This window comes from Oryctolagus cuniculus, chromosome 1 (assembly GCF_964237555.1).
Source record: "Oryctolagus cuniculus chromosome 1, mOryCun1.1, whole genome shotgun sequence".
In the NCBI taxonomy this organism is placed as follows: Eukaryota; Metazoa; Chordata; class Mammalia; order Lagomorpha; family Leporidae; genus Oryctolagus; species Oryctolagus cuniculus.
Window position 1 is genome coordinate 74513410 of NC_091432.1, and position 26734 is coordinate 74540143.

Here is a 26734-nt window from a genome sequence, read left to right on the forward strand (position 1 = left end):
AGTCACCTCCAGATACCCACTGTACATCCTACTAGCAATGAGAGTCAAGATCATGACTGCTCTTTAGTCCAAATAACCTTGAAGGGTTTCTCAGTGCCTGAAGATTAGCCCCCTCAAACTTTTTAAGAGGATATTCAATGGCCTGTAATTACTGAGTCTCAAGCTACATTTACAACCTTACTCTCTGCCACTGCCTCCTTGTACACGTTCCAGTCATTTAAGACTTTCAGTCATCAGATAGCTTCTTCTCTTTTACCTTTGCTTCTACTGTTTTCTAAGTGTGAAAATGGACTTACTCTACAGTTGAAATCTTGCCTACCCTTCATCAACTTGGTTAAAAAGCTATTTCTGAGATCCTTTTCTCAATTGTTCCTACTCAGAGTCTCCCAACTTGGTATCTCTATTAAGACTCTGTATGTGTCTTATTAAATATTTTTGCCCTATATTATCATGACAGTGGTGGTGGTGGTGGTGGTGGTGGTGGTGGTGGTGGTGGTGATGGTGTGTGTAGACAGAGGAGATAGAATGCTATTCATTTATGTCTCCACCCAATGGCCAGAGCAATATCTGGAACATGAGGTAAACTCAAATCCTAGTTAATGCAGTGAAAGGAACATCAAAAGAAACTTCCTTTAAAGACAGCAATAGGGGTCCAGCTCCGTGGCTCACTTGGTTAATCCTCCACCTGTGGCGCTGGCATCCCATATGGGTTGCCGGGTTCTAGTCCTGGTTGCTCCTCTTCCAGTCCAGCACTCTGCTGTGGCCCTGGAGGGCAGTAGAGGATGGCCCAAGTGCTTGGGTGCCTGCACCCGCATGGGAGACCAGGAAGAAGCACCTGGCTCCTGGCTTCAGATGGGCACAGTGCCGGCCGTAGCGGCCATTGGGGGAGTGAACCAATGGAAGGAAGACCTTTCTCTCTGTCTGTCTCTCTCTCACTGTCTATAACTCCTCCTGTCAAAAAAAAAAAAAAAAAGACAGCAATAAATTTTTCAGTTCAATAAATTGTTCTCCATAAGCTTTGGCAGAAAATGTGTGGACTATGCTTTCTAATTTATATAACAGTTCTTCCAATATGATACCCTCTTTATTCTCATATTATTTAATTCAACAATGACTGATTGAGTGCTATGAATTATTTTAAGCCCAAAATAACATGTAGTCTACTCTCCAGATTTGGTTATAATTGAAAAATCAGAGTCTCAGAAAGAGAAGCTACTAACACTATGTCACAGAGTTAGGAAAGCTAAGAATAGAATCCAGGACTGTGGAATTAAGACCCCCTTCCGAGGTACCTTTCTCTGAAGGGAGGAGGGAACTTTCACTTTGACTACGGCCTTGTATAAATAAGATTGGAGTTGGTGAACTCAAGAGGCTTCCATAGCCTTGGCAGCTCATGACAAGACCCTTGGGTGATTACTGACGCCATAAACAAGAGTGTTAATTGTTAAATCAACAACAGGAGTCACTGTACACCTACTCCCCATATAGGATCTCTGTCCTTAATGTGTTGTACTATGTGAATTAATGGTAAAACTACTACTCAAACAATACTCTATACTTTGTGTGTCTGTGTGGGTGCAGTCTATTGAAATCTTTCCTTAGTATATACTAAGTTGATCTTCTGTATATAAAGATAATTGAAAATGAATCGTGATGAAGAATGGGATGGAAGAGGGAGTGAGAGATGGGATGGTTGCGGGTGGAAGTTATGGGGGGGAAAAGCCGCTATAATTCAAAAGTTGTACTTTGGAAATTTATATTTATTAAATAAAAGTTGAAGAATATACCCCTTCCCCCCTTTAAGTGAAAAGAAAAAGTTATAGGTGTTTTTATGAGTATTAGTAACATACTGGAAGCTATTGCTGAAACTCTTTTCAGACATTACATGTCATTAAAAAGAAAAAAACTTTCTACCCCCATATAAACACAGTGTACAATCGACAAGAGGCAAGATGTCTTATTTTTACTTACTAAGAGTCTGTCTATAATTACTGTGGTGAGGAAGTTACATGACTAGACAGTCATTTCTGCATCTTAATCTTTTAGTATTGACATTTTAGCTTCATGAGAGTTAAATTTTGCAAAGTAAAACTTGCAAGCTCTAGGGTATGATTTCAGGCCTTTATACCATAGTCAGGTTAAAGAAAGTCCTGTAATGAATAAGAATTTACCCATGAATAACTCTCAAAGTGCAAACAGCTTTGAGCCAAATTTTCTGAATAATACTTAACATCCTGAATTAATAGTGGGAAGAAAATTTAACAAAAGCTCACTGTTCTTGTCTGTGGAAACTATACTTATTATTTACATAAGTACAAATTATACATCTCCTATTTATATTACTTTAGCCCTATCATCACTAATTGAATGGATAAAATCAGCTGTGCTAATAATATCTAGATTAGTTCATACATAAAATGCTTTACAGAGTCAATTATTCCATTTTTCTCACACAATAATCATTATGCAGAACTCAGATCTGCCACTCACTAGCTGTATGAACTTGGATAACTTTTGTTCTTTTCTAAACTTCAGTTTTCTCATGTGTAAAATAAGCAATTAATTATATTTACTTCACGGGGTTATCATGAGTGAATGAACAATGCCTACAAAACAACCTAAAGAAAATAATGCAATCTATAGATGTTCAGAATGACTGGCATGCTGAATGGAACCCAGTAGTTTTGCAACGCATAAGCACCCATCAAGTGTGATCATCTGGCGTTTCCCACAGGTAGTTACACCATTTGGCAAAAAACTCAGAAACAATCCAGAGTTGCAGCATATAGCAGGGACAGGGATGAGGAACTGAGATCAGTCCTCCTGTCATGATCTACCTTCCTGCCCACAAGAGTCAGCAGGAGGCAAGTTCTTGTCTCCCAACCACAAAGTCAGCAAGCATGTGGTCAGAAGCACCCGATGCAGGGAAGTTCAGGGCAAAGGTTTGGCAACTCTCTCTTCCTCTGTGTGCAAAAGGGGATTTGGAACTCAAGTAATAGAGAGTGTTATGAAGCTGTTATGCTAGTTTTATAAAGGGGGGAGATTTGAGGAGGGTGTGAATCTGGGTAAAGGAAGGTAAGGTACAGACTAAGTACCTTGTCTCTAGTAATGCTTCCCATTTTTTCACATGTGGTGATTGAGGCTTAACTCTTATGGTAGCTGTGATAGAAGCTGGTCATTCTGTTCAATACCAAACTACACCACTATGCTTGTGTGGCTCAAATTTCAGCACGACTAAGGAAATCTCTGGGGAATCTGTTAAAATGCAGCTTGCCTTCATCCCCAGAGATTCCGATTGCACAGTACCAGGGTTGAGTTTGGACAGTTCCATTTTAAATAAGAATCTCATCTGAGTCTGATGTGGGTGTTGCAGAAGACACATTTTTTCCCCCTGCTAAGTATTTTCTGGATTCTTCTCTTCTATGCATAGCTACCATGTGGTCATGGGTCAGGTATTCTCTATGTCTTATCTGCATTACTGGAATGGACTCCTGTCCTCTAGGGTTACTTCGCTTTGAACAGTATTCCATCCTGCAGCAGAGTGATCTGCTAAAATTCTAACTCTACTAAAATACTCCAAAGGCATTTCTCTGTGGTCAACACCAAAGACCTCATGGTCTGTGTCCCACCTTCCCCTCTGCCCTATCTCCTGACAATCAAAGCTGTGTCTTTATGCTTTTGTACTTGCATAACTTTAAGCTTCTTTGGCTTCCCTTTCTATACTGGGTTGGTTTCTGTCATGTGTATTGTCACCTCTACATGCAACATTCTTTCCATGCTTTTCCATCTGTTAGATGTTATTTGATCCTTCAAGACCCATTTTGGCCATTTTCTATTCTAGAACATTCCCGTGAACTCCAAGAGAGGTTTAGGTATTCCAAGTCTGAGTTCAGATGGAACTCTGGACTCACCTGTCATTCAGCACTTAATCAGATTCTATTTGTTATTTGCTAACCTGTTGATTTTCACAGAGTATCTCGTGATTCCTAAAGGCTGATATCAAGTCTTACTCATGGTGTACTTCCATTGCCCAAGTCAATAACTGGCACTCTTAAAAAACATTCATTAAATTGAAAAGCTTAAAGAAACTAAAAGTGAAAACATTAGGAAAGAAAAGAGTACAACGAGTAAGTGAATTGGTGATGTTTCAATTTACTCTACTCTTTCCAACATTAATTAAATGAAAGCTTTAGCTTAATAGGCAATGAAAATGACACTGACTTTCAAAGTTAATTTATAAATTTTACAACTTTTGTATTTTTTATTCCCTTCTGGGGATAAAGTTGACCAAACACCTTCAAGTATCTGAGAAAGCAATTTAAAAAAAAAATGGTCTTGAAAATATAATTAAGTTGGAAAGGGAGAAAAATTGCATAAACTAAAATATACCATAAAACCTGTTTGTGGAAAAAAAAAACCTGTTTGTGTACGCATGTGTGGTATGTGCATGTAGTAGGCAGATTTATCTGTTATAAATTATATTAAATTTAGTATGTTAGGTTACAGACTAATACTAGTTTCAACAGTAGTACGTTTTGGACTTAGGAGGGAGACGATGACTAAGGAATATGTAAGTAATATAAGTTTTTATTTTTTAACATTTTAATTTTATTTATGTTCATTTTATTTTAAAGGGGGAGAAAAAGAGAGGGAGAGGAAGAAGGAGGGAAGAGGGGAAAGAGAGAGGGAGAAAGACATTCTTATCCACTGGTTCATTCTCTCAATACCCACAATAGTTGAGGCTGGGCCAGGTTGAAGCCAGGAGCAAGGAACTCAACCCAGGTCTCACATATGGGTAGCAGGTACCCAACTACTTGAGCCATCAAATGCTGCCTTCTAGGGTATGGGTTAGTAGGAAGTTGAATCAGAAGTACAGACAGGATTTGGACCAGTAATCTGATATGGAATGTGGGCATCCTAGTTGGCATCTCAACCCACTGTGTCAAAAGCCCGTTCCAGGAAACATGACTCATTCTTTTTTTTTTTTTTTTTTTTTCATTTGACAGGTAGAGTTATAGACAGAGAGAGAGAGAGACAGAGAGAAAGGTCTTCCCTCTGTTGGTTCACTCCCCAAATGGCCACTACAGCCGGAGCTGCTCTGATCCGAAGCCAGGAGCCAGGTGCTTCTTCCTGATCTCCCATGCAGGTGCAGGGGCCCTAGCACTTGGGCCATCCTCTACTGCCCTCCCGGGCCACAGCAGAGAGCTGGACTAGAACCAGCGCCCATATGGGATGCCGGTGCCGCAGGCGGAGGATCAACCAAGTGAGCCATAGCGCTGGTCCCCATGATTCATTCTTCATGTCATTCCATATACTAGCATTTTTTCATCAGTAAATTAACAAGTAAACACTGTGAGGAATATGTGAAATATATACATTTATTAATTCAAAAATGTTCATTGGGTTACTCCAGCTTTCAGGGTTTAGATAGGACCTTCTTCACATGTTCTAGAGTTGGAAACTCAACCTTGCACTCCTCTGGGAACCACCTTCAGAGAAACAACTAATGCTTCTTTATCGGAGGGGTCTCTGTGTGCTGCTCCAGTGGTTTTCAGTGGACAGAGGAGCTCAAAGTTTGGTCAACATTATTGTCACATTCAAAGGAAAATAGAATGAGTTATCAGCTCTTCCCAGTTTGGGCTAGTGATGCTGCAGAATTGGCAGGAGGTATCTCTCTCTTTGTCCCTTATGTAAAAATATAAGTCTGATCAAAACTAAACAACACATAATATAAGGAAAGAGTCAGAGGGGAGAGAAGAGACAGCAAGGTCAGTCAGGAAACTGTTAAAGGGCTTGGAATACAGAACGGATAATAAAGAAACCAAGGAAGAGCTTTTTCCTGCATTTTTGAACTTTGAGGGCACAGATTGCCTTCCTGACAGCCTGTGGAGTGAGGCAATACAGCTTTCCTTCTACTCTTCCTGTCTGGATCTCTAGGTCACCTCTGGACATTTAGGCTTTTTGCATCCTCTGGTGATCCAAAGTCTAGCTCATTAAGAAGCTTTTATCATTATTGCTTTTTTCTTTCTTTCTTTCCTTTTTTTAGGGCAGTAATGGATTCTTTGCTTGAAACTCAGAATGCCACTTTGAAGCTGTCATAAAATCAATTCCCATAACTCACCATGGTGAAGCAAATAAAATTCCCAACTTGCTAATAAAACATGGTCAAAAAAATTTTTTTGACAAACGACAAAACAACAAGACTCCACTTTCTCTCTCTCTCTCTCTCTCTCTCTCTCTCTCTCTCTCTCTGTGTGTGTGTGTGTCCCCCAGAGAAATGATTCTCAATTTCTTCATCTGTGAATAATATAAAATTCAATGATCACATGGAAAGTTGCAGGAATCTATGAGGTAGCACTAAGATGTCTCAATGCCAGCTCCATTTTGATTCAGTGGGACTGCCCTTTCTCTATTATTGCAGTTTCATCTCTTCCTCATCTGCCCCCTCTCAGTCAATTGCTCTCAAAGGGAGCTCAAGGCTTTGGAAAAGGAAACAGAGTGTTATTAGGAGACAGTGTACATATTTTCAAGGATGACAGTCATATTTGATCTCTTTAGCAATAGTTTCCCATTTTCCTGTCTAATTCTACTGTTTGAGTTCAGAGTTCCAGAATTCGTACACCCAAGATGCCATGATAATTTTCTCTGCCAGTCTCCTTCTCCTCCAATAGACCATTCGCACTGAGGATACAAAAGACGAGTAGGTTTAGATCCTTGTTTAGGAGGGCCTCACCATGCAGTGGTATATGAGCAACGACACAGGCACATTCAGAATGAGCTCAGAGGAAATCATGCTGGCATCTCATACCAGAGTGCTGGTTTCAGTCCTGGCTGAACTACTTCCAATCTGGCTTCTTGCTAATGTGCCTGCTAAAGCAGCAGAAGATGGCCAAAAAGTGCTTGGGCCCTTGTCACCCGCATGGGAGACCTAGATGGAGTTTGATGCCCCCAGCTTTGGCCTGATCCAGCCTTGGTTGTTGCAGCCATTTGGGGAGTGAACCAGTGGGTAGAAGATTCTTTCTCTCCCTCTCTCTCACTCTTGCTCTCGCTCTCTCATTCTGCCTTTCAAATAAATAAACCTTTTAAAAATATGTGTAAACTGTCACAGTTTTTACAATTTATACTCCTATACTTAAACAATGGCATTTATCAACTCTGTTATGCTGTAGCCTAATGATAAATAGGACTATCTATTGATGTCTACCTCACTTTAGAAAGACTTAAATGCAAAGGGGGCACTTATATATTGCACAATGCTGGCATACAGTAAGAATATGGATAGCTCTCCTATACTCTCTCCTACATGTATCTCCTTTATTTAAATTACAGGAATTTTTAAATAGAGAAAAAAGTTTAGCATAAGTCACTAAATAGTCATTAGTTTTTTAGTGCAGAGCAGCTTGATTGTGAAGGTTATGCAATTTTCTTAACCACTCAATACATTAGGAAATTAATACAAAGCAGAACTATGAAAGAAGTTAAGGGGTGATTTTCACTAGAGGATAGTTTGAATGGACACTAATCAGGAACTTGACATTTCTAGGAGGAGCTGGGCTACATTAAATCCTGGGAACCTGAGGGAGGTCTCAAGGAGCCTCATCCAAATAGATGGCCATTTAGAGCTTAGGGGTCTGGGTAGGCTGGAATTAACCAAGCTACCAACACAATGGTTTACTCAGTTTTCCAAAAGTAGACACAGGTTTTGTAAAGGCATGTGAAGTGGACAGAAATCCTGTGCATCTCATTTATAGCAAATGGACACTTTCAAGTGGAGATCCTCAGGCATCCTCTTGAACATCCTCAAAATTCAGTAAGTTCCAAACCTTATTTGAGAATTTTATGAGCTCTGACCTTCCTCTTTAGCCTCATTTACTACAACTCCCATCATAAACTTTATGTATTGGTGTCTCTGACTTCCTGGATCCTATTCCACCATGCCTGCAATTTCCGCTTATGAGTATGACAATCTCCTACTCAAACGTTAAGATCCAATTCAAATATCACTTCCTCTTTGCAGTTCATTCTCTTACCCATGGCATTATTAGTAATGCTGTCCTTCCTGTGGGATTCAACAGAATAAGGCATATGAGAAGTAGTAGAAAGGGCAGACATTCTGCAGTGGCCATGATCTGAATTTAAACTTGACTCTTGCACCAACTAACTGTGTGATTCAAGGCAAGTTACTCAATTTTTCTGAGGCTTAGTCTCTTGATTTTTAAGATGAAGACGGGGGGCAGGCATTTGGTACATTGGTAAAGATGCTGCCTGGGATGCTAGCATCCTATTTCAGAGTACCTGGCTTCAGGTAGTAGCTGGCTCTGCTTCTGCATCAAGCTTCCTGCTAATGCATATCCTGGGAGGCAGGAGGTGATGGCTTAAGAAGCTGAGTTCTTGTCACCCATTTGAGAGACACAGAATGAATTCCTGGCTCCCTGATTTGGCCTGGTTCAGTCCTGGATATTGTAAGTATTTAAGAAGTGAAACCCGCAGATTGAGAATCTCTCCCTCCTTCCCACCTCTCTCCCTTTCAAATAAATAAAATGAAGACTGCTAATTCCCTAAACTTATGGGGATTATGGAAATCACCAATGATGTAGTTTCATGGTTTGCCTGCCTATATTTTCCTTTATGAGCTCCTTGAGATAACAGAATTTACCTTTTTTATTTTTCGTCTGCATCCCACAAGGCAACTAGCACAGTGTGTGGTGTTTTGCAGCACTAAATGGTATTTTAATCAATGGGTAATTCTTGAAAAGTAACTCAAGCACCAATAGGCCAGTTAAAGTCCAAATTCTTGCATGAAGTGCTCTCTGGTCATTCCCATGCCTATTAATTTGATTTCTCATAGCTCTTGTACAGACTGCTAATAAGACTCTTGTCACAGCCTGCTTCACAGATACTAATTGATTCTAAAAATCCTCCAGGGCAGTACCCATGACTTTTACTCTGAATTCCTCACAGCACTTATAGTGCTCTGTACATGGTAGTAATGATAAGGTTATTTAAAATATTTCATACTCTTTCTTATTCCAAACTATTTTCCTCCTCAGTTTTGCTGAATCTACTTCCAAAGTCTCAGAGATTGAGGCCTCTGCAACAATAGCTTATTTCTATAATGCTTGTCTTGGGCTTTAAGTGAGTGGCATTTCCTGATCTATCTTTCCTACCTCTTTCCTTTCTTTCTTTCTTTTTTTTTTTGACAGGCAGAGTGGACAGTGAGAGAGAGACAGAGAGAAAGGTCTTCCTTTGCCGTTGGTTCACCCTCCAATGGCCGCCGAGGCCAGCGCACCGCACTGATCCGATGGCAGGAGCCAGGTACTTATCCTGGTCTCCCATGGGGTGCAGGGCCCAAGCACTTGGGCCATCCTCCACTGCACTCCCTGGCCACAGCAGAGAGCTGGCCTGGAAGACGGGCGACCGGGACAGAATCCGGTGCCCCGACCGGGACTAGAACCCGGTGTGCTGGCGCCGCAAGGCGGAGGATTAGCTTAGTGAGGCGTGTCGCCGGCCTCTCTTTCCTTTCTTCAGTGCACTTTCTCCCTTCTTAATTATTCTTTGCTTTCCACTTGTGGACAACAGTTTTGTCACTGATTAATTGTTCTCATGGAGTTTGGAAAACCTTTGTTTCTCAATTAATGCATAAAATTTCATGGAGAACTAATGATGTAAGCTACTGTAGAAATCACTGAATATAGGGACTGCAAAAAGAGAGTTCCCAATGTTGTACTAACTAATCAACCATGGCACACCTGTCCCCTACTTAGATAACATATGTCTGGTAGAATTCAGCAGTGAATCCATCTGGTCCTGGGCTTTTCTTTGTTGGGAGGGCATTTATTATCGTTTCAATTTCTGTCTCAGTTATGGGTCTGTTTAGGTTTTCTATGTCTTCCTGATTCAATTTAGGTAGGTTGCATGTGTCCAGGAATCTATCCATTTCTGATAGATTTCCCTGTTTGCTGGCATACAAGTCCTTGTAGTAATTTCTGATGATTCTTTTTATTTCTGTGGCGACTGTTGTTACGTTTCCTTTTTCATCTCTGATTTTATTGATTTGGGTCTTTTCTCTTCTTTTTTTTTTAGTCAGTTGGGCCATTGGGTGTCAATTTTGTTTATTTTTTCAAAAAACCAGCTCCTCATTTGGCTGATTTTTTTTGTATTTTTTTGATTCAATCCTGTTGATTTCTTCTCTGATTTTAATTATTTCTCTTCTACTAGATTTGGGTCTGGTTTGCTGCAGATTTTCTAGATCCTTGAGATGAATTGAAAGCTCATCTATTTGGTGCCTTTCCAATTTCTTGATGTAGGCACCTATTAATATGAACTTTCCTCTTAACACTGCTTTCGCTGTATCCCATAAATAAAAGCCCAGGACCAGATGGATTCACTGCTGAATTCTACCATTTACAGAAGAACTAACTCCATTTCTTCTCAAACTATTCAGAACAATTTACAAAGAGGGAATCCTCCCAAATTCTTTTTATGAAGCCACCATCACCTTAATTCCTAAGCCGGAAAAAGATGCAGCATTGAAAGAGAATTACAGACCAATATCCCTGATGAACATAGACGCAAAAATCCTCAGTAAAATTCTGGCCAATAGAATGCAACAACACATCAGAAAGATGATCCACCCGGACCAAGTGGGATTTATCCCTGGTATGCAGGGATGGTTTAATGTGCACAAAACAATCAACGTGATACACCACATTAACAGACTGCAGAAGAAAAACCATATGATTATCTCAATAGATGCTGAGAAAGCATTTGATAAAATTCAACACCCTTTCATGATGAAAACTCTAAGCAAATTGTGTATGGAAGGAACATTCCTCAATACAGTCAAAGCAATTTATAAAAAACCCACGGCCAACATCCTATTGAATGGGGAAAAGTTGGAAGCATTTCCACTGAGATCTGGTACCAGAGAGGGATGTCCACTCTCACCACTGCTATTCATATAGTTCTGGAAGTTTTAGCCAGAGCCATCAGGCAAGAAAAAGAAATTAAAGGGATACAAATTGGGGAGGAAGAACTCAAACTATCCCTCTTTGTAGACAGATGATATGATTCTTTACTTAGGGGACCCAAAGAACTCTACTAAGAGACTACTGGAACTCATAGAAGAGTTTGGCAAAGTAGCAGGATATAAAATCAATATACAAAAATCAATAGCCTTTGTACACACAGGCAATGCCATGGCTGAGGAAGAACTTCTAAGATCAATCCCATTCACAATAGCTACAAAAACAATCAAATACCTTGGAACAAACTTAACCAAGGACGTTAAAGATCTCTACTATGAGAATTACAAAACCCTAAAAAAGAAATAGAAGAGGGTACCAAAAAATGGAAAAATCTTCCATGCTCATGGATTGGAAGAATCAACATCATCAAAATGTCCATTCTCCCAAAAGCAATTTATAGATTCAATGCAATCCCAACCAAAATACCAAAGACATTCTTCTCAGATCTGGAAAAAATGATGCTGAAATTCATATGGAGACACAGGAGACCTCGAATAGCTAAAGCAATCTTGTACAACAAAAACAAAGCTGGAGGCATCACAATACCAGATTTCAGGACATACTACAGGGCAGTTGTAATCAAAACAGCATGGTACTGGTACAGAAACAGATGGGTAGACCAATGGAACAGAATTGAAACACCAGAAATCAATCCAAACATCTACAGCCAACTTATATTTGATCAAGGATCCAAAACCAATCCCTGGAGTAAGGACAGTCTATTCAATAAATGGTGCTGGGAAAATTGGATTTCCACGTGCAGAATCATGAAGCAAGACCCCTACCTTTCACCTTACACAAAAATTCACTGAACATGGATTAAAGCCTTAAATCTACGACCTGACACCATCAAATTATTAGAGAGCATTGGAGAAACTCCGCAAGATATAGGTTCTGGCAAAGACTTTTTGGAAAAGACCCCAGAAGCACAGGCAGTCAAAGCCAAAATTAACATTTGGGATTGCATCAAATTGAGAAGTTTCTGTACTGCAAAAGAAATAGTCAGGAGAGTAAGAGGCAACTGACAGAATGGGAAAAAAATATTTATTTGCAAACTATGCAACAGATAAAGAGTTGATAACCAGAATCTACAAAGAGATCAAGAAACTCCACAACATCAAAACAAACAACCCCACTTAAGAGATGGGCCAAGGACATCAATAGACATTTTTCCAAAATAGGAAATCCAAATGGCCAACAGACACATGAAAAAATGTTCAAGATCACTAGTAAATAGGGAAATGCAAATCAAAACCACAATGAAGTTTCACCTCACCCCGGTTAGAATGGCTCACATTCAGAAATCTACCAACAATAGATGCTGAAGAGGATGTGGGGAAAAAGGGACACTAACCCACTGTTGGTGGGAATGCAAACTGACCGGCGACAACTAACTGAGCACCAAAGGGGAAACCTGTTGTAGTGAAATGGACACTATGAGAAACAGTGACTTGATCAGCTCTTGTGCTGACTGTTGATGTACAATGTAATACTTTATCCATTTTAGTATTTTTTCTTCTAGTACTATTGGTTGAACTCTGTAATTAACACACAATTATTCTGAGGTGTTTAAATTTTAACTGAAAAGTGATCCCTGTTAAATATAAGAGTGGGAATAAGAGAGGGAGGAGATGTACAATTTGGGACATGCTCAATTGGACTTGCCCCAAAGGGTGGAGTTAGAAACGTGCCAGGGGATTCCAATACAATCCCATCAAGGTGGCATGTACCAATGCCATCTCACTAGTCCAAGTGATCAATTTCATTTCACAATTGATCACACTGATAGATCTAAGAGTCAAAGATATCACACAAACAAGACTAGTGTCTGCGAATACCAACTGATAGAATCAAAAAGGGAGAGAACAATCCATCATGGGAAACGGGATACACAGCAGACTCATAGAATGGCAGATGTCCTAAATAGCACTCTGGCCTCAGAATCAGCCCTTAAGGCATTCAGATCTGGCTGAAGAGCCCATAAGAGTACTTTAGGCATGGAAAGCCAAGACACCCTGGAAAAAAAAAGACCTAAATGAAAGATCTCTGCAAGTGAGATCCTATTGGAAAAAATGGGGCCATCAAAGAAGGAGGTACCTTTCTCTGAAGGGAGGAGAGAACTTCCGCTTTTGACTATGAGCCTGTTGGAATAAGATCAAAGTCGGTGAACCCAAAAGGTTTCCATAGCCTTGGCAACTCATGACTAGAGCCTAGGGAGATTACTGACGCCATAAACAAGAGTGTCAAATTGTTAAGTCAACAACAGAAGTCACTGTGTACTTACTTCTCATGTGGGATCTGTCCTTAATGTGTTGTCCAGTGTGAAGTAATGCTATAACTAGTACTCAAACAGTATTTTTCACTTTGTGTTTCTGTGTGGGTGCAAACTGATGAAATCTTTACTTAATATGTACTAAATTGATCTTCTGTATATAAAAAGAATTGAAAATGAATCTTGATGTGAATGGAATGGGAGAGGGAGCGGGAGAGGGGAGGGGTGCGAGTGGGATGGAAATTATGGGGAGGGGGAAAGCCATTGTAATCCATAAACTGTACTCTGGAAATTTATATTTACTAAATAAAAAAATTGTAAAAAAAAGATAATATATGGCCTCAGAATTCTTCTCAATACTATATTCCAGATGAAAACTGTCTGTCTATCTATCTTTCTGAAATGAAACTTATTTTTGATATTACTGATATAGTTCAAAGCTGTTATTTTGCTAGTAGGACTCAGAAATCATTGGCGACTTAGTAACAAACTTAAAAAAACCCAGAATATCTGTTCTCCTGACTTTGAAGCCAAGGCTTCCCTTCCCACATGGCTACTCCCATCCTTGAATAGCTATCAATTCTTAGACTTTCCATTGCATCATTGAAAAAATCTAATGTGTTTACTACAGATGATTAAAAAGCATTTTACCCATATTTTGGCCTTACCAAGAATAAATCTGGCCTCTTACCAATGCTATAAGCTTTTAGGGTTTATGTTATATTTTGTATTTTTCACAGGTCCTAGCCTTGTGACTGGCACTTGGTAGGTATTCAACAAAAATCCTCTGATAAATATACTACTATATGCGTCAACAAATAGATTTGCCTTCTCATCAGGAATCATTAAGAAAACCTACCCCACGTATATATACATAGCAGTTATTTAAGAGGACCCTATGCAATGATGTCACATCCCTCGGCTCTTGGTTCTTCTCCAACATGACAAAAAATACTGGTGTTATCCCTTCAAAAGTAGATTTTAAAAGCTGTATAAGCCATAGCTAGTTTCACCCACTTTGGAAAGACTGAATTATTTTCTCTTAAGGTAAGTAGCAAGACAAAGAAGGCTAATTTTGCCATTTGCATCCAACATTGTGCTGGAAGTTCTAACCAGGGCAATCAGGGAAGCAAAAGAAGCAAAAATAATTCATATCAGAAAGAAAGTAAAACACTCTCTTTTGCATTTGACATGATCTTGCATGCAGGAAATCCTGAGGAATCTGCTAAAAGCTGTAAGAACTAATAACTAGATGCTGCAAGTTTGCAGGATATAACATTGATATACAAAAATAATTATATTTCTATACACTTAAAGATGAGCAATTCAAAAATGAAATTAAAGAGGCAATTCACATATAAAGAATGAAACTGGAACCTTATATAATACACAGAAATGAACTCAAAATGGATTGAATATCTAAATATAAGAGCTAACACAATAATATTTTATTACCATGATGTACAACTTTATGATTTTGGTTTAGGCAATGGTTTCTTAGATAAGACATGAAAAATGTAAGTAATAAGAAAAAATAAATAAATTGGGTGTCATTAAAATTAAAAACTTTGGTGTGTGAAAGAATACTATAAAGACAGTGAAAAGAAAGTCCATATGGTTGGAGAAAACAAGCAAAAAGCATATATCTCTTAAGGAATTAATAATCAGCATATATAAGGAACTTCTGCAACTAAACTACAGAAAAGCCCAAATTCAAAAATGGACAAATGATATGACTGACATTTTTCCAAAGAAGATATAAAAATGGCTAATCACAACATGAAAAGATGCTAAACATCAGGCATTAGGGAAAAACATTTCAAAAGCATAATGAGATACCACTTCATATCAGCAAAGATAGCTCTAATTAGAAAGACATAATAACATGTGCTGATGAGGATATGGAGAAATTGGAACCCTCCTACACTACTGATAAAAATGTGATATGGTCAGCTGTAAATAAGAATGAAATCTGTCTTTGAAACAAAATGGATGCAACTGGAAATCCTTATACTTTGGGAAATAAGCCAGTCCCCCAAAGACAAATATATGTTTTTCCTGATTTGTGGCAATTAATATACAGTGCACAAAAAATGTACCATATAAGAGTGAAATTGACATTTTGAAATTTGATTATTGTTTGCAGCCTTTGTCTATATTCTTGAGGAACAGAGGTTTTTGTTACTTACTACTTGTTGAATTCTTTATTTGGTGGAGGGTTAAGCTTGTGATTATAAAATAAACTGCAAGTATGTCATTGTAAAAATTAAAATAAAAATAAGAAAGGAAGGAGGAGGCAGGGTGGGAGTGTGAGTAGGAGGAAAGGTAAGGCGGGAAGTATCACTATGCTTCTAAATCTGTATATATGAAATATATGAAATTCGTTCACCTTATATAGATAAAATATTAAACAAAAAAGAAATGTGGAAAACAGGCTGGTAGTTCCTGAAAATGTTTACATATAATTATCAGAAGACCCAAAAATTTCATGGTGGTTATATATGCCATGGAAATGAAAACATATTTATATGAAAATTTGTACACAAAGTTTATAATAATATTATCCATAATAGCTGAAAAGTAGAAATAATCTAAATGTCCATCAACTGATGAATGAATAAATTAAATCTGATGTATCCATACAATGAAATATTCCTTGACAATAAAAAGAAATGAAGTACTTACACATGCTATAACATATATGTGACTTGAAAATGTTATATAAAGTGAAAGAAGCATTCAGAAAAGACCACATAGTACACAAGCCCATTTATATGAAATACCCAGAACAGGCAAATCTACAGAGATAAGAAGGAGATTAGTGGTTGTTTACAGCACTGTAGGGGTTGGAGGTTGTGGGAAATGGGAAGTGAGTGCTAACAGAAGCTGTTGATATAAAATTGGATCTCCTCCTCCATACCTAACTAAACATTTAAACATAAAATTTAGTTCTCTGAGAGGGGTTAGACTTGAATGATAGAAGGCTTGGAAAAATCTTATGAAGAAGAAAACTTCTGTTTTTTTTTTTTTTTTTTTTTTTTGAGAGATGAAATGCTCTAAATTGATGGTGGTGATGGCTGTACAACTCTCACATCCCAATAACCACTGCATTGCATAACCACTGCATTGCATAACCACTGCATTGCATACTCGAACTAGGTGAGTTGTGTTGTATGTGAATTACATCTCCCTAAAGCCATTATTTTAAAAATTTATAGATGTGCATTTTTGAGTAAACAGTTTGATTTTGGTGATTAAATTTTTTGTGTTAATTCTCTCCTTCTCTATGTCTGTCACAACAATCCATGTATTCACTCAGATGATTAATGCATATGTCTAGAGCACTGATTAGTTTTATAACATACAACATATTAGTTATATTTCTGATGAGCAGATGCCTTTTATGAAATCCATCGTTTTAGAACATTAATTAAAAAAATAAAGAGGTAAAAGCATCTAAACTCTTTTTTCCCCTTCATTTCATCACGTTCATTAACACATTATGTCTGCTGACTACTGTCAATTTTACCCTCAGGATTTAACATATTTATCATAAACCCACTTCATCAGAAATCACATCATTACTTTCACCAATGCATTTATAACACTGCTCTACTGTCTGGTAGCTCCACAATTTGTTTGCTACTGAACGCCTAGATGTTAATTTTAGTTAAATCCATGGCAATTGACAGAACTTAATGTTTCCATCATTTTGTACCTACCCCTTTTGAATCAATCACTCCAGGTTTTGCATTAAACTTCACTGTCTTCAATCGGGCACGCTCCTTTCTTTCCACCCTAAAGGAAATTGAAAATGAAGAGTTTATTACAAGACAAGGCATTAGTGGCTAAGTTCCTTATTAAATGAAGAAAACTTCTTTCTATTCTTACAATTCAAATAAAATGTGCTCTGAAATATTCTTCTTCTTTTGTTCAGTATGAAAAGTCTTGGTATAAAGTCTCTAAGCTTCAAGCGTGTCCTTTGAAATGTTTGTGTTACATGCACTGAGTCATAGTATTTGGAAAGAACAAAGAGTTAGAGAAAAGCAATTTTGTTATTTAAATGTTTATATAGTAAATCAAAATCCATTTTTAGAAATCATAGTCCCTAGAGATGAACACCTGAATGGAGACTAAATAGGGTTTTCTTTCCCTCTCCTCTTTCCTTCTTTTTCCATTTTCCTCCCCTTCTCCTTCAGAATGCCAGTGTATCAGGGTACTTCAAAAAGCTAATGGAAAATGCATATTTTGAGAATACTATAGATGAATTTCAAATTTTTTGCACCAAAACAAACTTTTCTTTGAATTACATTATTTTAAAAAATTCTCATTTATTATTTTCTATTTATTTGAAAGACAGAGAGAGATCTTTCATTTTCCAGTTCACCCCGCAATGCATATAATAGCTGGGGCTAGGTCAGGCTGAAGCCAGGAGCCAGAAACTCAATTCATTTTACCACATGGATGGTAGGGGCTCAACCACCTGAGCCATCACCTACGGCCTCCTAACATACACATTAGCGGAAAACTGGAGTCAGAAGTAGAGCCAGGACCAGAATCCAGGAAACTGGATATGAACTTCAAGTGTTCCAAACAGCATCCCAAGTGCTGTGCCAAATGCCTATCCTTAATTCCACTTCTTCCATGAACATGTTATATTTATAATCTTGACTTTTCAATTTCTCAAATGTCCTCCTGTCATCTCTACAGGCTCATTGTTTTACCTTCCATTTCATTCATTCATTGAATACCATTGAGTGCCTACCATGTATCAGACAAGGGGCTGGAGATCAAAGAAACAAATTTTAAATATGATTCCAATGAGTTCATAGCCATGTGCTCCTGGGAAGAACAGAGATGTAAAGAAAGATTGAGAATGCTGTGCAACAAAACTTGATATCAATGTGGGAGCACCCATCTCATTAGCAGGATGAAAAGGAGGTGTAGAATGCATGGGGTGAGCTTCTTGGAGGAGGTGTTGATTTATCTGATATTTGAAGGATGAGAAAGAGCTTGTCAGTAGGAAAACTTGAGGGGAATTCACCAAAAGGAGGGACAATATGTGCCATGACCCAAAAAACACAAGAAAGCTCGAAGATTATGGGAAGATTCTGGTACAGCATACATGCAAGATGGGGAAGGTAGGGTAGTGAGGTGGTGGGATGCCTTCCAAAGGATATCCATCTACAACAAGGATTTGAGTTTTCACCCTGGAGAATTCTCATGAATTTTTAAAAGATAGAAAGTGGTAAAGTAACAGATTAACATTTTAAGAAATGATTCTGATGGAGGTGGAAGACAGACTGGAGGAGGGAAGGAAGAGGAGGCTGGGGGCCTATTTAGAATCTGTTGCCATAATCCAAGAAAGAACTGGTGAGAAATGATAACGAGGTGGAGGAGAAAGAAGGTCTTGAGAAATATTAGGAAAATAAAATTAGTGGGACTTGTATTTCTTTGAAGCCTGGGGTTGAAAAAGAAGAAACAAAGAATCTAAGTATTTCCCAGATTTTTCTGAGCCTCTCCAGTTACACATGATCATTCCTTCCTCTATGATACAGTGGTACTTATTGGTATCCCTATGTCAATATTAGCTTTTGATTTTCTTGTGTTTACTTTTGCCTTGCATATACAAGGTTGTATGTTTTTTGAGGGCAAGCCCACATATCACTCAATAATGTGTTATAGCAAGTTCTCAACAAGTAATTGTTGAACAAAATTAATATTCAATGCATTGCTTTTTGAAAAAACATTTATTTATTTGAAAGAGCTACAGAGAAGGTGAGGGGAGAGAGAAAGGAGAGAAAGGAGAGAGAGAGAGGGAGAGAGAATGAATATCTTTCATCTGCTGGTTCACTCCCCACATGGCCTTGCTTCAACAACCAGAGCTGAGCCACGCTAAAGCCAGGAGCCAGGAGCTTCTTCCAGGTCTCCCACATGAGTAGCAGGGGCCCAAGCACTTGAGCCATCCTTTGCTGCTTTCCCCAGGCCATTACCAGGGAGCTGGACAGTCAGTAGAGTGGCTGGGACATGAACTGGCATCCATAAGAGATGGTGGCATTGTAGGCAGTGGCTTTACCCACTAAGCCATGATGCGGGCTCCCAGTGCATTTTTTTTTTATTTGACAGGTAGAGTTATAGACAGAGAGAGAGACAGAGAGAAAGGTCTTCCTTCTGTTGGTTCACTCCCCAAATGGCCCCTATGGTCGGCGCTGCGCTGATCTGAAACCAGGAGCCAGGTGCTTCCTCCTCCCAAGCACTTGGGCCATCCTCCACTACCATCCAGGGCCACAGCAGAGAGCTGGACTGGAAGAGGAGCAACTGGGACTAGAAAGTGGCACCCACAAGGGATACTGCTGCCGCAGGTTGGGGATTAACCAAGTGAGCCACAGCGCCGGCCACCCAGTGCATTTTTTAACATGACTTTTTTAGGTTTAAATATGTCTAGCTCTAGTTTTAAAAATGGGAAAAGAAAAGGAAGAGAAAGAGTAGGTGTTTGGCCTTGGAATTAAGATGCCCGTGACTCACATTGTAATACCTGGGTTTGATACCTGGTTCTGTTCCTGTCTGCAGCTTCCAGCTGATGCAGACCCTGGGGAGCAGCAGTGATGTCTTAAGTAACTGGGTTCCTACTAACCATGTGGGAGATCTGGATTAGGTTTTCCGCCCCCAGCTTTGGGACCAGTTGGCGTTCCATTGCAGATAACTGGGGAATGAACTAGCAGATGAGAGTTCTCTTTCTGCCTCTCACAGATTCTTTTAAAAAGCAAAGAAGAGATGGAAAGAATCTGAATCTATAGAAATGTAATGGTTTATGAGGTCTAAGCTATTCATAGATCAATAATTAACAGATACTCCTTTCTAAGAGCTCTTTGGTGTTTCCAATGGAAACACAGTAAAGATCAGGGTTTCTATAGTTACAGAATGAATTTCAGAATATATTTATTTCAGTGTGAGGGTAGAATATTTGAGTAGAAGCAGCTGAGCAAAACTGTTCAAATCTAACCTCAGATATTAAAGCAATATGTTCCACTGAGAGCTTGTACTTATAGCCGACAACACCAGTTGGAGGAGAGCAAGAAAGACTTCAGATAACATAAGCTGCCAGGTGGAAAGATGTTCACTGAGAAAAGGCCTACTTCAACTTCATCAGCTTTTCTCCATTTTAATCCAAGTACAGATGATAATTCATATTCCTCTCTTTGGATTCTTCTAAAGTTGTTGTTTGGCCCTAGATTTATTCTGGCTTCTTTGAATTAGCTGTGCACTGAACTAGTGCTTCATTCGAAAGTGCAAAAATGACTGTAGCATGCAGAGAATACATTTGATTGGGGATACAAATACATTGTGCATAAACCCACAGAACTCTTACATGTATAATATTCGGCTGAGCTCAATATTCAACCCTAAGAACTGTTTGGACAGAGCATCTTAATTTTCTCTCCTTGGTTTTTCTTTTTAAAAATTTGATTATTTATTTGAAAATCTGAGTTACAGAGAGAGGAGAGACAGAAGGAAAGATCTTCCATCCACTGGCTCACTCCCCAAATGGCTGCAACCTGCCAGGGCTGGGCCAGGCTGAAGCTAGGAACCAGGAGCTTCATCTGGGTTTCCCGTGTGGGTGGCAGAGGCCCAAACACTTGCGTCATCCTCTGATGCTTTTTCCCAGGCCTTTAGCAGGGAGCTGGATGGGAAGTGGAGTAGTTGGGACATGAACTGGTACCTATATGGGATGCAAGGGTGGTAAGGGGCAATTTTACCCACTGTGCCACAACACCAGCCCTTCTCCTTGGTTTCTAAGTTTATTCTTTTGACCTTTCTTAAGAAATGTCCCCAGAGTGGTTCAACAGTCTTAAAAGGTTTACAAAGAATACTGTCAGATATATAGAAAAGCACACACATATGCACCCACCTAATATTTGCTATGGCTTATTATCAATATTCAAACAAGCATTAGTAAAAATAAGACATTTTGTAGCCTTACAGAGTTGACATATTTTTGGTTCATTCATGAGGGAGACTGGAATGTCTTGCTTTTTGGGGTGGAAAGTTTCAGTAATAATGATAATGATGAAACTATAAATAGCAGTTGAAGATTTGATACAAAATTATTAATGAAGTTTTTTTTCATGTTTATTTACATCATCTTTTGGTCTCCACCATAACCCAGTGATGGTATCATCAATCAAATTTTATGGCTGGAGAAGTGAGACTGGAAGATTGTAGACTAAAGAGTAGTAGAAACAGCAAGAACCTACACCCTCCAAGGGCTCACTTCAGAGTCTGTCCACAGCCATTCAGTTTGGGGAAACAGCACTCAAGGGAGGACCTTCCATGCTTGTCTTTTCCAATAGGAATATCAAGAAATAAGATATTTTAGATGATTCATTCACTGTTTTAAGAATAATTGTACCATTAGATGTCTTGGCTGAGTTTTTCATAAACGATGGCCCCCATCTCCTGCATCCCTATTACCCAAATTTCCTGAATTATACAAAGCACAAACAGACCCATGCATATAATTACTGAGGTAGTACTGTCATACCACAACAGGCTGGCCTCAACATTCAAAATAAATTTTCTTTTAACACTGACATCAGTTTAGCTAAATGTCTGTTCATTACATTCCATCACATATGCTAAATTGGTTCCTCTCCTCAACATACTGACTCCACAACATACTAACTCCACAACTCATCACAGAGGCCTGCAATAATTGCCTCTCCTTGGTATCTGTGGCTTATCTTTTGTTCCTGTTTCAATCACTTCCCCTCCTAGTTGGGATACATGAGGATAGTTTAATTGATGAAATTAAAGTTAAGTTTCAGAAGTAGGACACGAAACAATGTATTGTTCTTTTCTCTGGCATCAAAAACTAAAAACACAACAACAACGAAAGAAGGAAAACAGCCATCATTTGAGTGTGCTCTGCATTAGAAGCTGGTGAAGACTGACTTATCCACAATCTGTACAGTAGTTCAGAGCTTAACGTGGAAATGGGCACACAGTAGGTGCTTAACGAATCCATGCTGAATGAACGAATAAATGAATGAACTTTGAAGGAGTCTTAGTTCTTGGCCCAGATGTGAAAAATAAGGTTCACAGAGCTTAAGTGATTTTCCAAACAGCCTATGTTTTCTGTAAAAAGTAATTCACCATTTCACAACCTTTTCTCTTGGTAAGAATCGAGGTAAAAGTTTAACATTACTTTCTCCAATTGCTTTACTGAACAAGACTCCTTTCACAGAAATAGATATTAAGATCCAAAGGCCTTTACCTAAAAGAATGGTGGACCACCTGTGTAGATTGACTGAGCTGCAATGACAATGATTGCTATACTTTCATTCTGACACTTAGAGTCAAGCAATTAATTAGATAATTTAAGCAGAAATAATCATCCTCATCCCAGTTTTATCACTGACCAAAATACTGAAAATATAAGCTGGATGGCAACATTTGAGCAAATAATTCTGACATCCAGAATCCTCAGATACCACCAAATGGTCATTCTTTAACGAGCCCAACTGTTTCCTCCTCCCTCTCACCCATATCCCATCTGGTACTTTCAGGTTCTGGCCAAACACATAATAGGGTACGGTTTGGAGCACTGGATAGTGAGGACATCATTTAGTGCTGGGAGTTCCTTTGCCTGTCCCTCACAGGCTCTGTAGGAGGGACAACTGAAAGGTCATCCCTAGTAGTGGAACACAGGCTTTCTATAAAGGTTAGGTGAATAAACTCTTATATAATGTTAGCAATGAGCTATCATCTGAGAATCCAGGTGATTAGGCACAGTGGACCAATGACTAGAAACTTGGATTAAAAGGCTTAAGGACAAATACCAATTTGGCTACTCAGAAACTATGTAATCTCAGAAAACAGATTTTCTATGATAAGAACCCAGCTTTTGAAATCATACAGATTTGGATTTGAATTTTGCCTCTGGGGACTGACACTGTGACAGTGGTTCAAGTCCCAGCTGCTCCACTTCCAATCCAGCTCCCTGTTAATGCACCTGGGAAAGCAGTGGAGGATGGCCCAAGTGCTTGGGCCCCTGCACCCATGTGGGAAACCCAGGAAAAAGCTCCTGGCTCCTGGCTTCAGGCTGGCCTAGTCCTAGCCTAGTCCTGGCCTAGTCCTGTGACCATTTTGGGAGGGAACCAGCAGATGGAAGATCTCCCTCTTTCTCTCTCTCTGTAACTCTGCCTTTCAAAAATAAAATTAAAAATTATTTAAAAAAAAAAGAATTCTGCCTCTGCCACTAAATATAGGTCTGTGACTTAGGACAGTCTTCGAATCTCATAAGATCTCAGTTTTCATGTTGGTAAAATCAGCATAGTAACATAGACTCCAAAATAGATGAATGTTAAATGAGATAATATAAGAAAATTGTTCAGCAGTGTCTGATACATTGTAAGAACACAATCCACATTCAGCTGCTGCTAAGATGATTATGAGAATGCTGTCCATGATGTCACTTGTCATCTATAGTCCCAATGTCCTTGTCTGTAAAAGGGAGGTAATAGAGGTCCCTGCTTCAAGTGCTCACTGCCGTGGTCAGGCCTACTCTGCCAGCTGGGCAAAGGCATGAACTTCTCTTTTTCTCTTTCTTTTCAAGGGGACCTCCAAATGTGGGGCATCAAACCTAAGAGCTGTAGTCTCTGTAGCCCTCTTGCTGCCAGTGTGATTTTGGCAGGCAATTTGGATTCTCTGGCAATTTCTTTGATTGGTAAGTGCTCCTACGGTAGTGCTCCCGATTTAGTGGAAAGCTCTCTGTCCTAATGGAAAACAAGTAATTTGTTGTGTATCTTTGAGTTAGTTCCTTGACTTCTCTGACCCTCAGTTTCCTTACGATGTTTTTGTGAAGATGAAATCAAACTCATGTTTTTGAAAACAGTTAGCATGATACCTAATGCTATCATCAGATGGAAGCCAGCCCTCTGTCTGCTGCCCTTGGTAATGACAGAGTAGCTATGGGATACTTACAGGCTGCTCCCACCAATGACAGGCTCCAGGGAGCGACCCTACAACAGTGCCCGACGCAGATGCTGAGCAAGTAACATCTGCTGAACTGAATTTGTCAACTCTGACTTTTGTACCTTTGGGAGACAGGACTGCATGTGAGTTGAAAGCAATTATGTACCCTGGAGTCAAATCTCAGTTCTGAAACTCGCTGGATGTGTCATTTCAGATAAATTAACTGACTTCTCTGTGCCTCAACCTCCTTATTTATAAAATGAAGATAGTAATAACATCTCACTCATAGGTAATGAGGTTTAAATAAATTAATACTTATTTTTAAAAAATATTTATTTATATATTTGAGAGGCAGAATTACAGACAGAAAGAGGGAGAGACAGAAAGAGAGGTCTTCCATTCTCTGGTTCACTCCTCAAATGGCCACAATGGCCAGAGCTGGGCTGATACAAAGCCAGGAACCAGGAGTTTCTGAGTCTCCCACATGGGTACAGAGGCCCGAGCACTCAGGCCATCTTCCACTACTTTCTCAGGCCATTAACAGAGAGCTGGATTGGAAAAGCAGCAGCCAGGACATGAACTTGCACCCATATGGGACATCAGCGCCACATGCAGAGGCTTATCCTACTATGCCACAGTGCTAGCCCCAGAAATTAATACTTATGAAGGACCTAGAGTCTAGCATTCCATAGAAGCGTTTTGTTAAATAAGATTTATTCACCATCTTCAAAAATACAAAAGGAAGATGATAATATTTATACCGTTCATCTCATGGTTTCACTGAAATGATTAAATGGAATAAATAAGAAACATTTTTGTAAAGGGTGAGATAATACACTAATGATATCCAGTATAAGACTGTTTAACAAACCAGTCTACTAGATGAACTGTACTCAGGAGAGAGGCTGGAAAATAAAACCAACCTAATAAATTTATTTAGATTTTAAATTCATTAAAAAAATATATGAAGATTGTGGGGTAGGATATAAGTGATTTCCACTTTTTCCTTATATTTTTCTAAAATTTCCCACTTTTCTATAATGAAAGGTATTAATTTTAAGCATATAAAATAACAAAAGTTACTTTTATGAAATAATTAAAACCCTAAGGAAAAAATCAACAGAAATTCACTTATAATGTGATAAATATATAATTAAATGTTATATATTTATAAAATTTATATGTATATATATTCATTCAGAAGGTGGGGCTACTGCACCCTTCATGAACTAGAATGTGAACCAATATCAATATTCCAGTCATTGGACAAACTTCTTCTCTAGGCCAACTGTAGTATGGTTACTAAGATGGCGCCGGATTCTGTCCCGGTTGCCCCTCTTCCAGGCCAGCTCTCTGCTGTGGCCCGGGAGGGCAGTAGAGGATGGCCCAAGTGCTCCGGCCGCTGCACCTGCATGGGAGATCAGGAAGAAGCACCTGGCTCCTGGCTTCGGATCGGCGCAGCTCTGGCTGTTGCAGCCATTTGGGGAGTGAACCAATGGAGGGAAAGCCTTTCTCTCTGTCTCTTCCTCTCACTGTCTATAACTCTACCTATCAAATAAATAAATAAAATCTTTTAAAAAAGAGCACTTTTTTTTTTAAAGATGGCTTTTTCTTTTAAAGAGCAGCTCCTTAAACAGTTCCAGTTAATTAAATCAAAGCAAACAAAGTGGGGCTGGCATTGTGGTATAGCAGGCAAAGCCACCACCAGCAACGCTGGCATCCCATGTGGGTGCAGGTTCATGTCCCAGCTGCTCTGCTTCAGATCCAGCTAACTGCTAATGGTCTGGAAAAAGCCCCAGAAGATGGTCTAAATGTTTGGGCCCCTGCCACCCATGTGGGAGACCTGGATGAAGCTCCTGGCTCCTGACTTCAGCCTGGCTCAGTGATGGCCATTGTGGCCATCTGGGAAGTAAACCAGCAGATGGAAATCTCTCTCCCTCTCTACCTCTCCCTCTTACTCCATAATTCTGACTTGATAAATAAATCTTTATTTAAAAAAAGAACGTCAAAGAAGAAAGATTAATCAAGACCAAATTGACAACATCATTAACTGCAAAGAAAAAAAAATCCAGCAAACGAAATATGAATGTCTTTGCATTTTTTTTTAATCTGAAGGTAACAGAAATGGAGAAATGTATAATATAAACAGTCTAGAGCTGAGAATCAGTGCTTTGAATATATAACCTTCCAGAAAACACTACAAGGCATGGTAGAGCCAGAAAGCCCTTGCAAAGCAAGGACTGGCAATTACCTACGGGTTTGCTGGTGGGAGATCCATGCACACAGGCATGGGGGTTGGGAAGACTCCCTGACTCCTCCTGTAAAGGAAAGAAAGTGGCCACAGAACAACTGGCCTGCTGCCCTCCCTGTCTCATTCCTCCCAAGGTAGTGTGACCACAGGCAGAGAAAGATGGGACCGGTTTTTTTTCTGGGGAAGGACAGTCTCCCAGAGTTCCTCTGG

At 39.2% G+C, this 26734-nt stretch overlaps 1 protein-coding gene across 29 annotated transcripts in view; it reads right to left on the minus strand.

Moving 5' to 3' along the window:
- DLG2 (discs large MAGUK scaffold protein 2) overlaps positions 1-26734 on the minus strand; it is a 2256157-nt gene that overhangs the window by 61459 nt on the left and 2167964 nt on the right. For all 29 annotated transcript variants that reach the window (XM_051821188.2, XM_051821179.2, XM_051821160.2 and 26 more), the window contains one exon: positions 17022-17097. In XM_051821188.2, coding sequence (XP_051677148.1) covers positions 17022-17097 — 76 coding nt within the window. The remainder of the gene's footprint in view (positions 1-17021; positions 17098-26734) is intronic.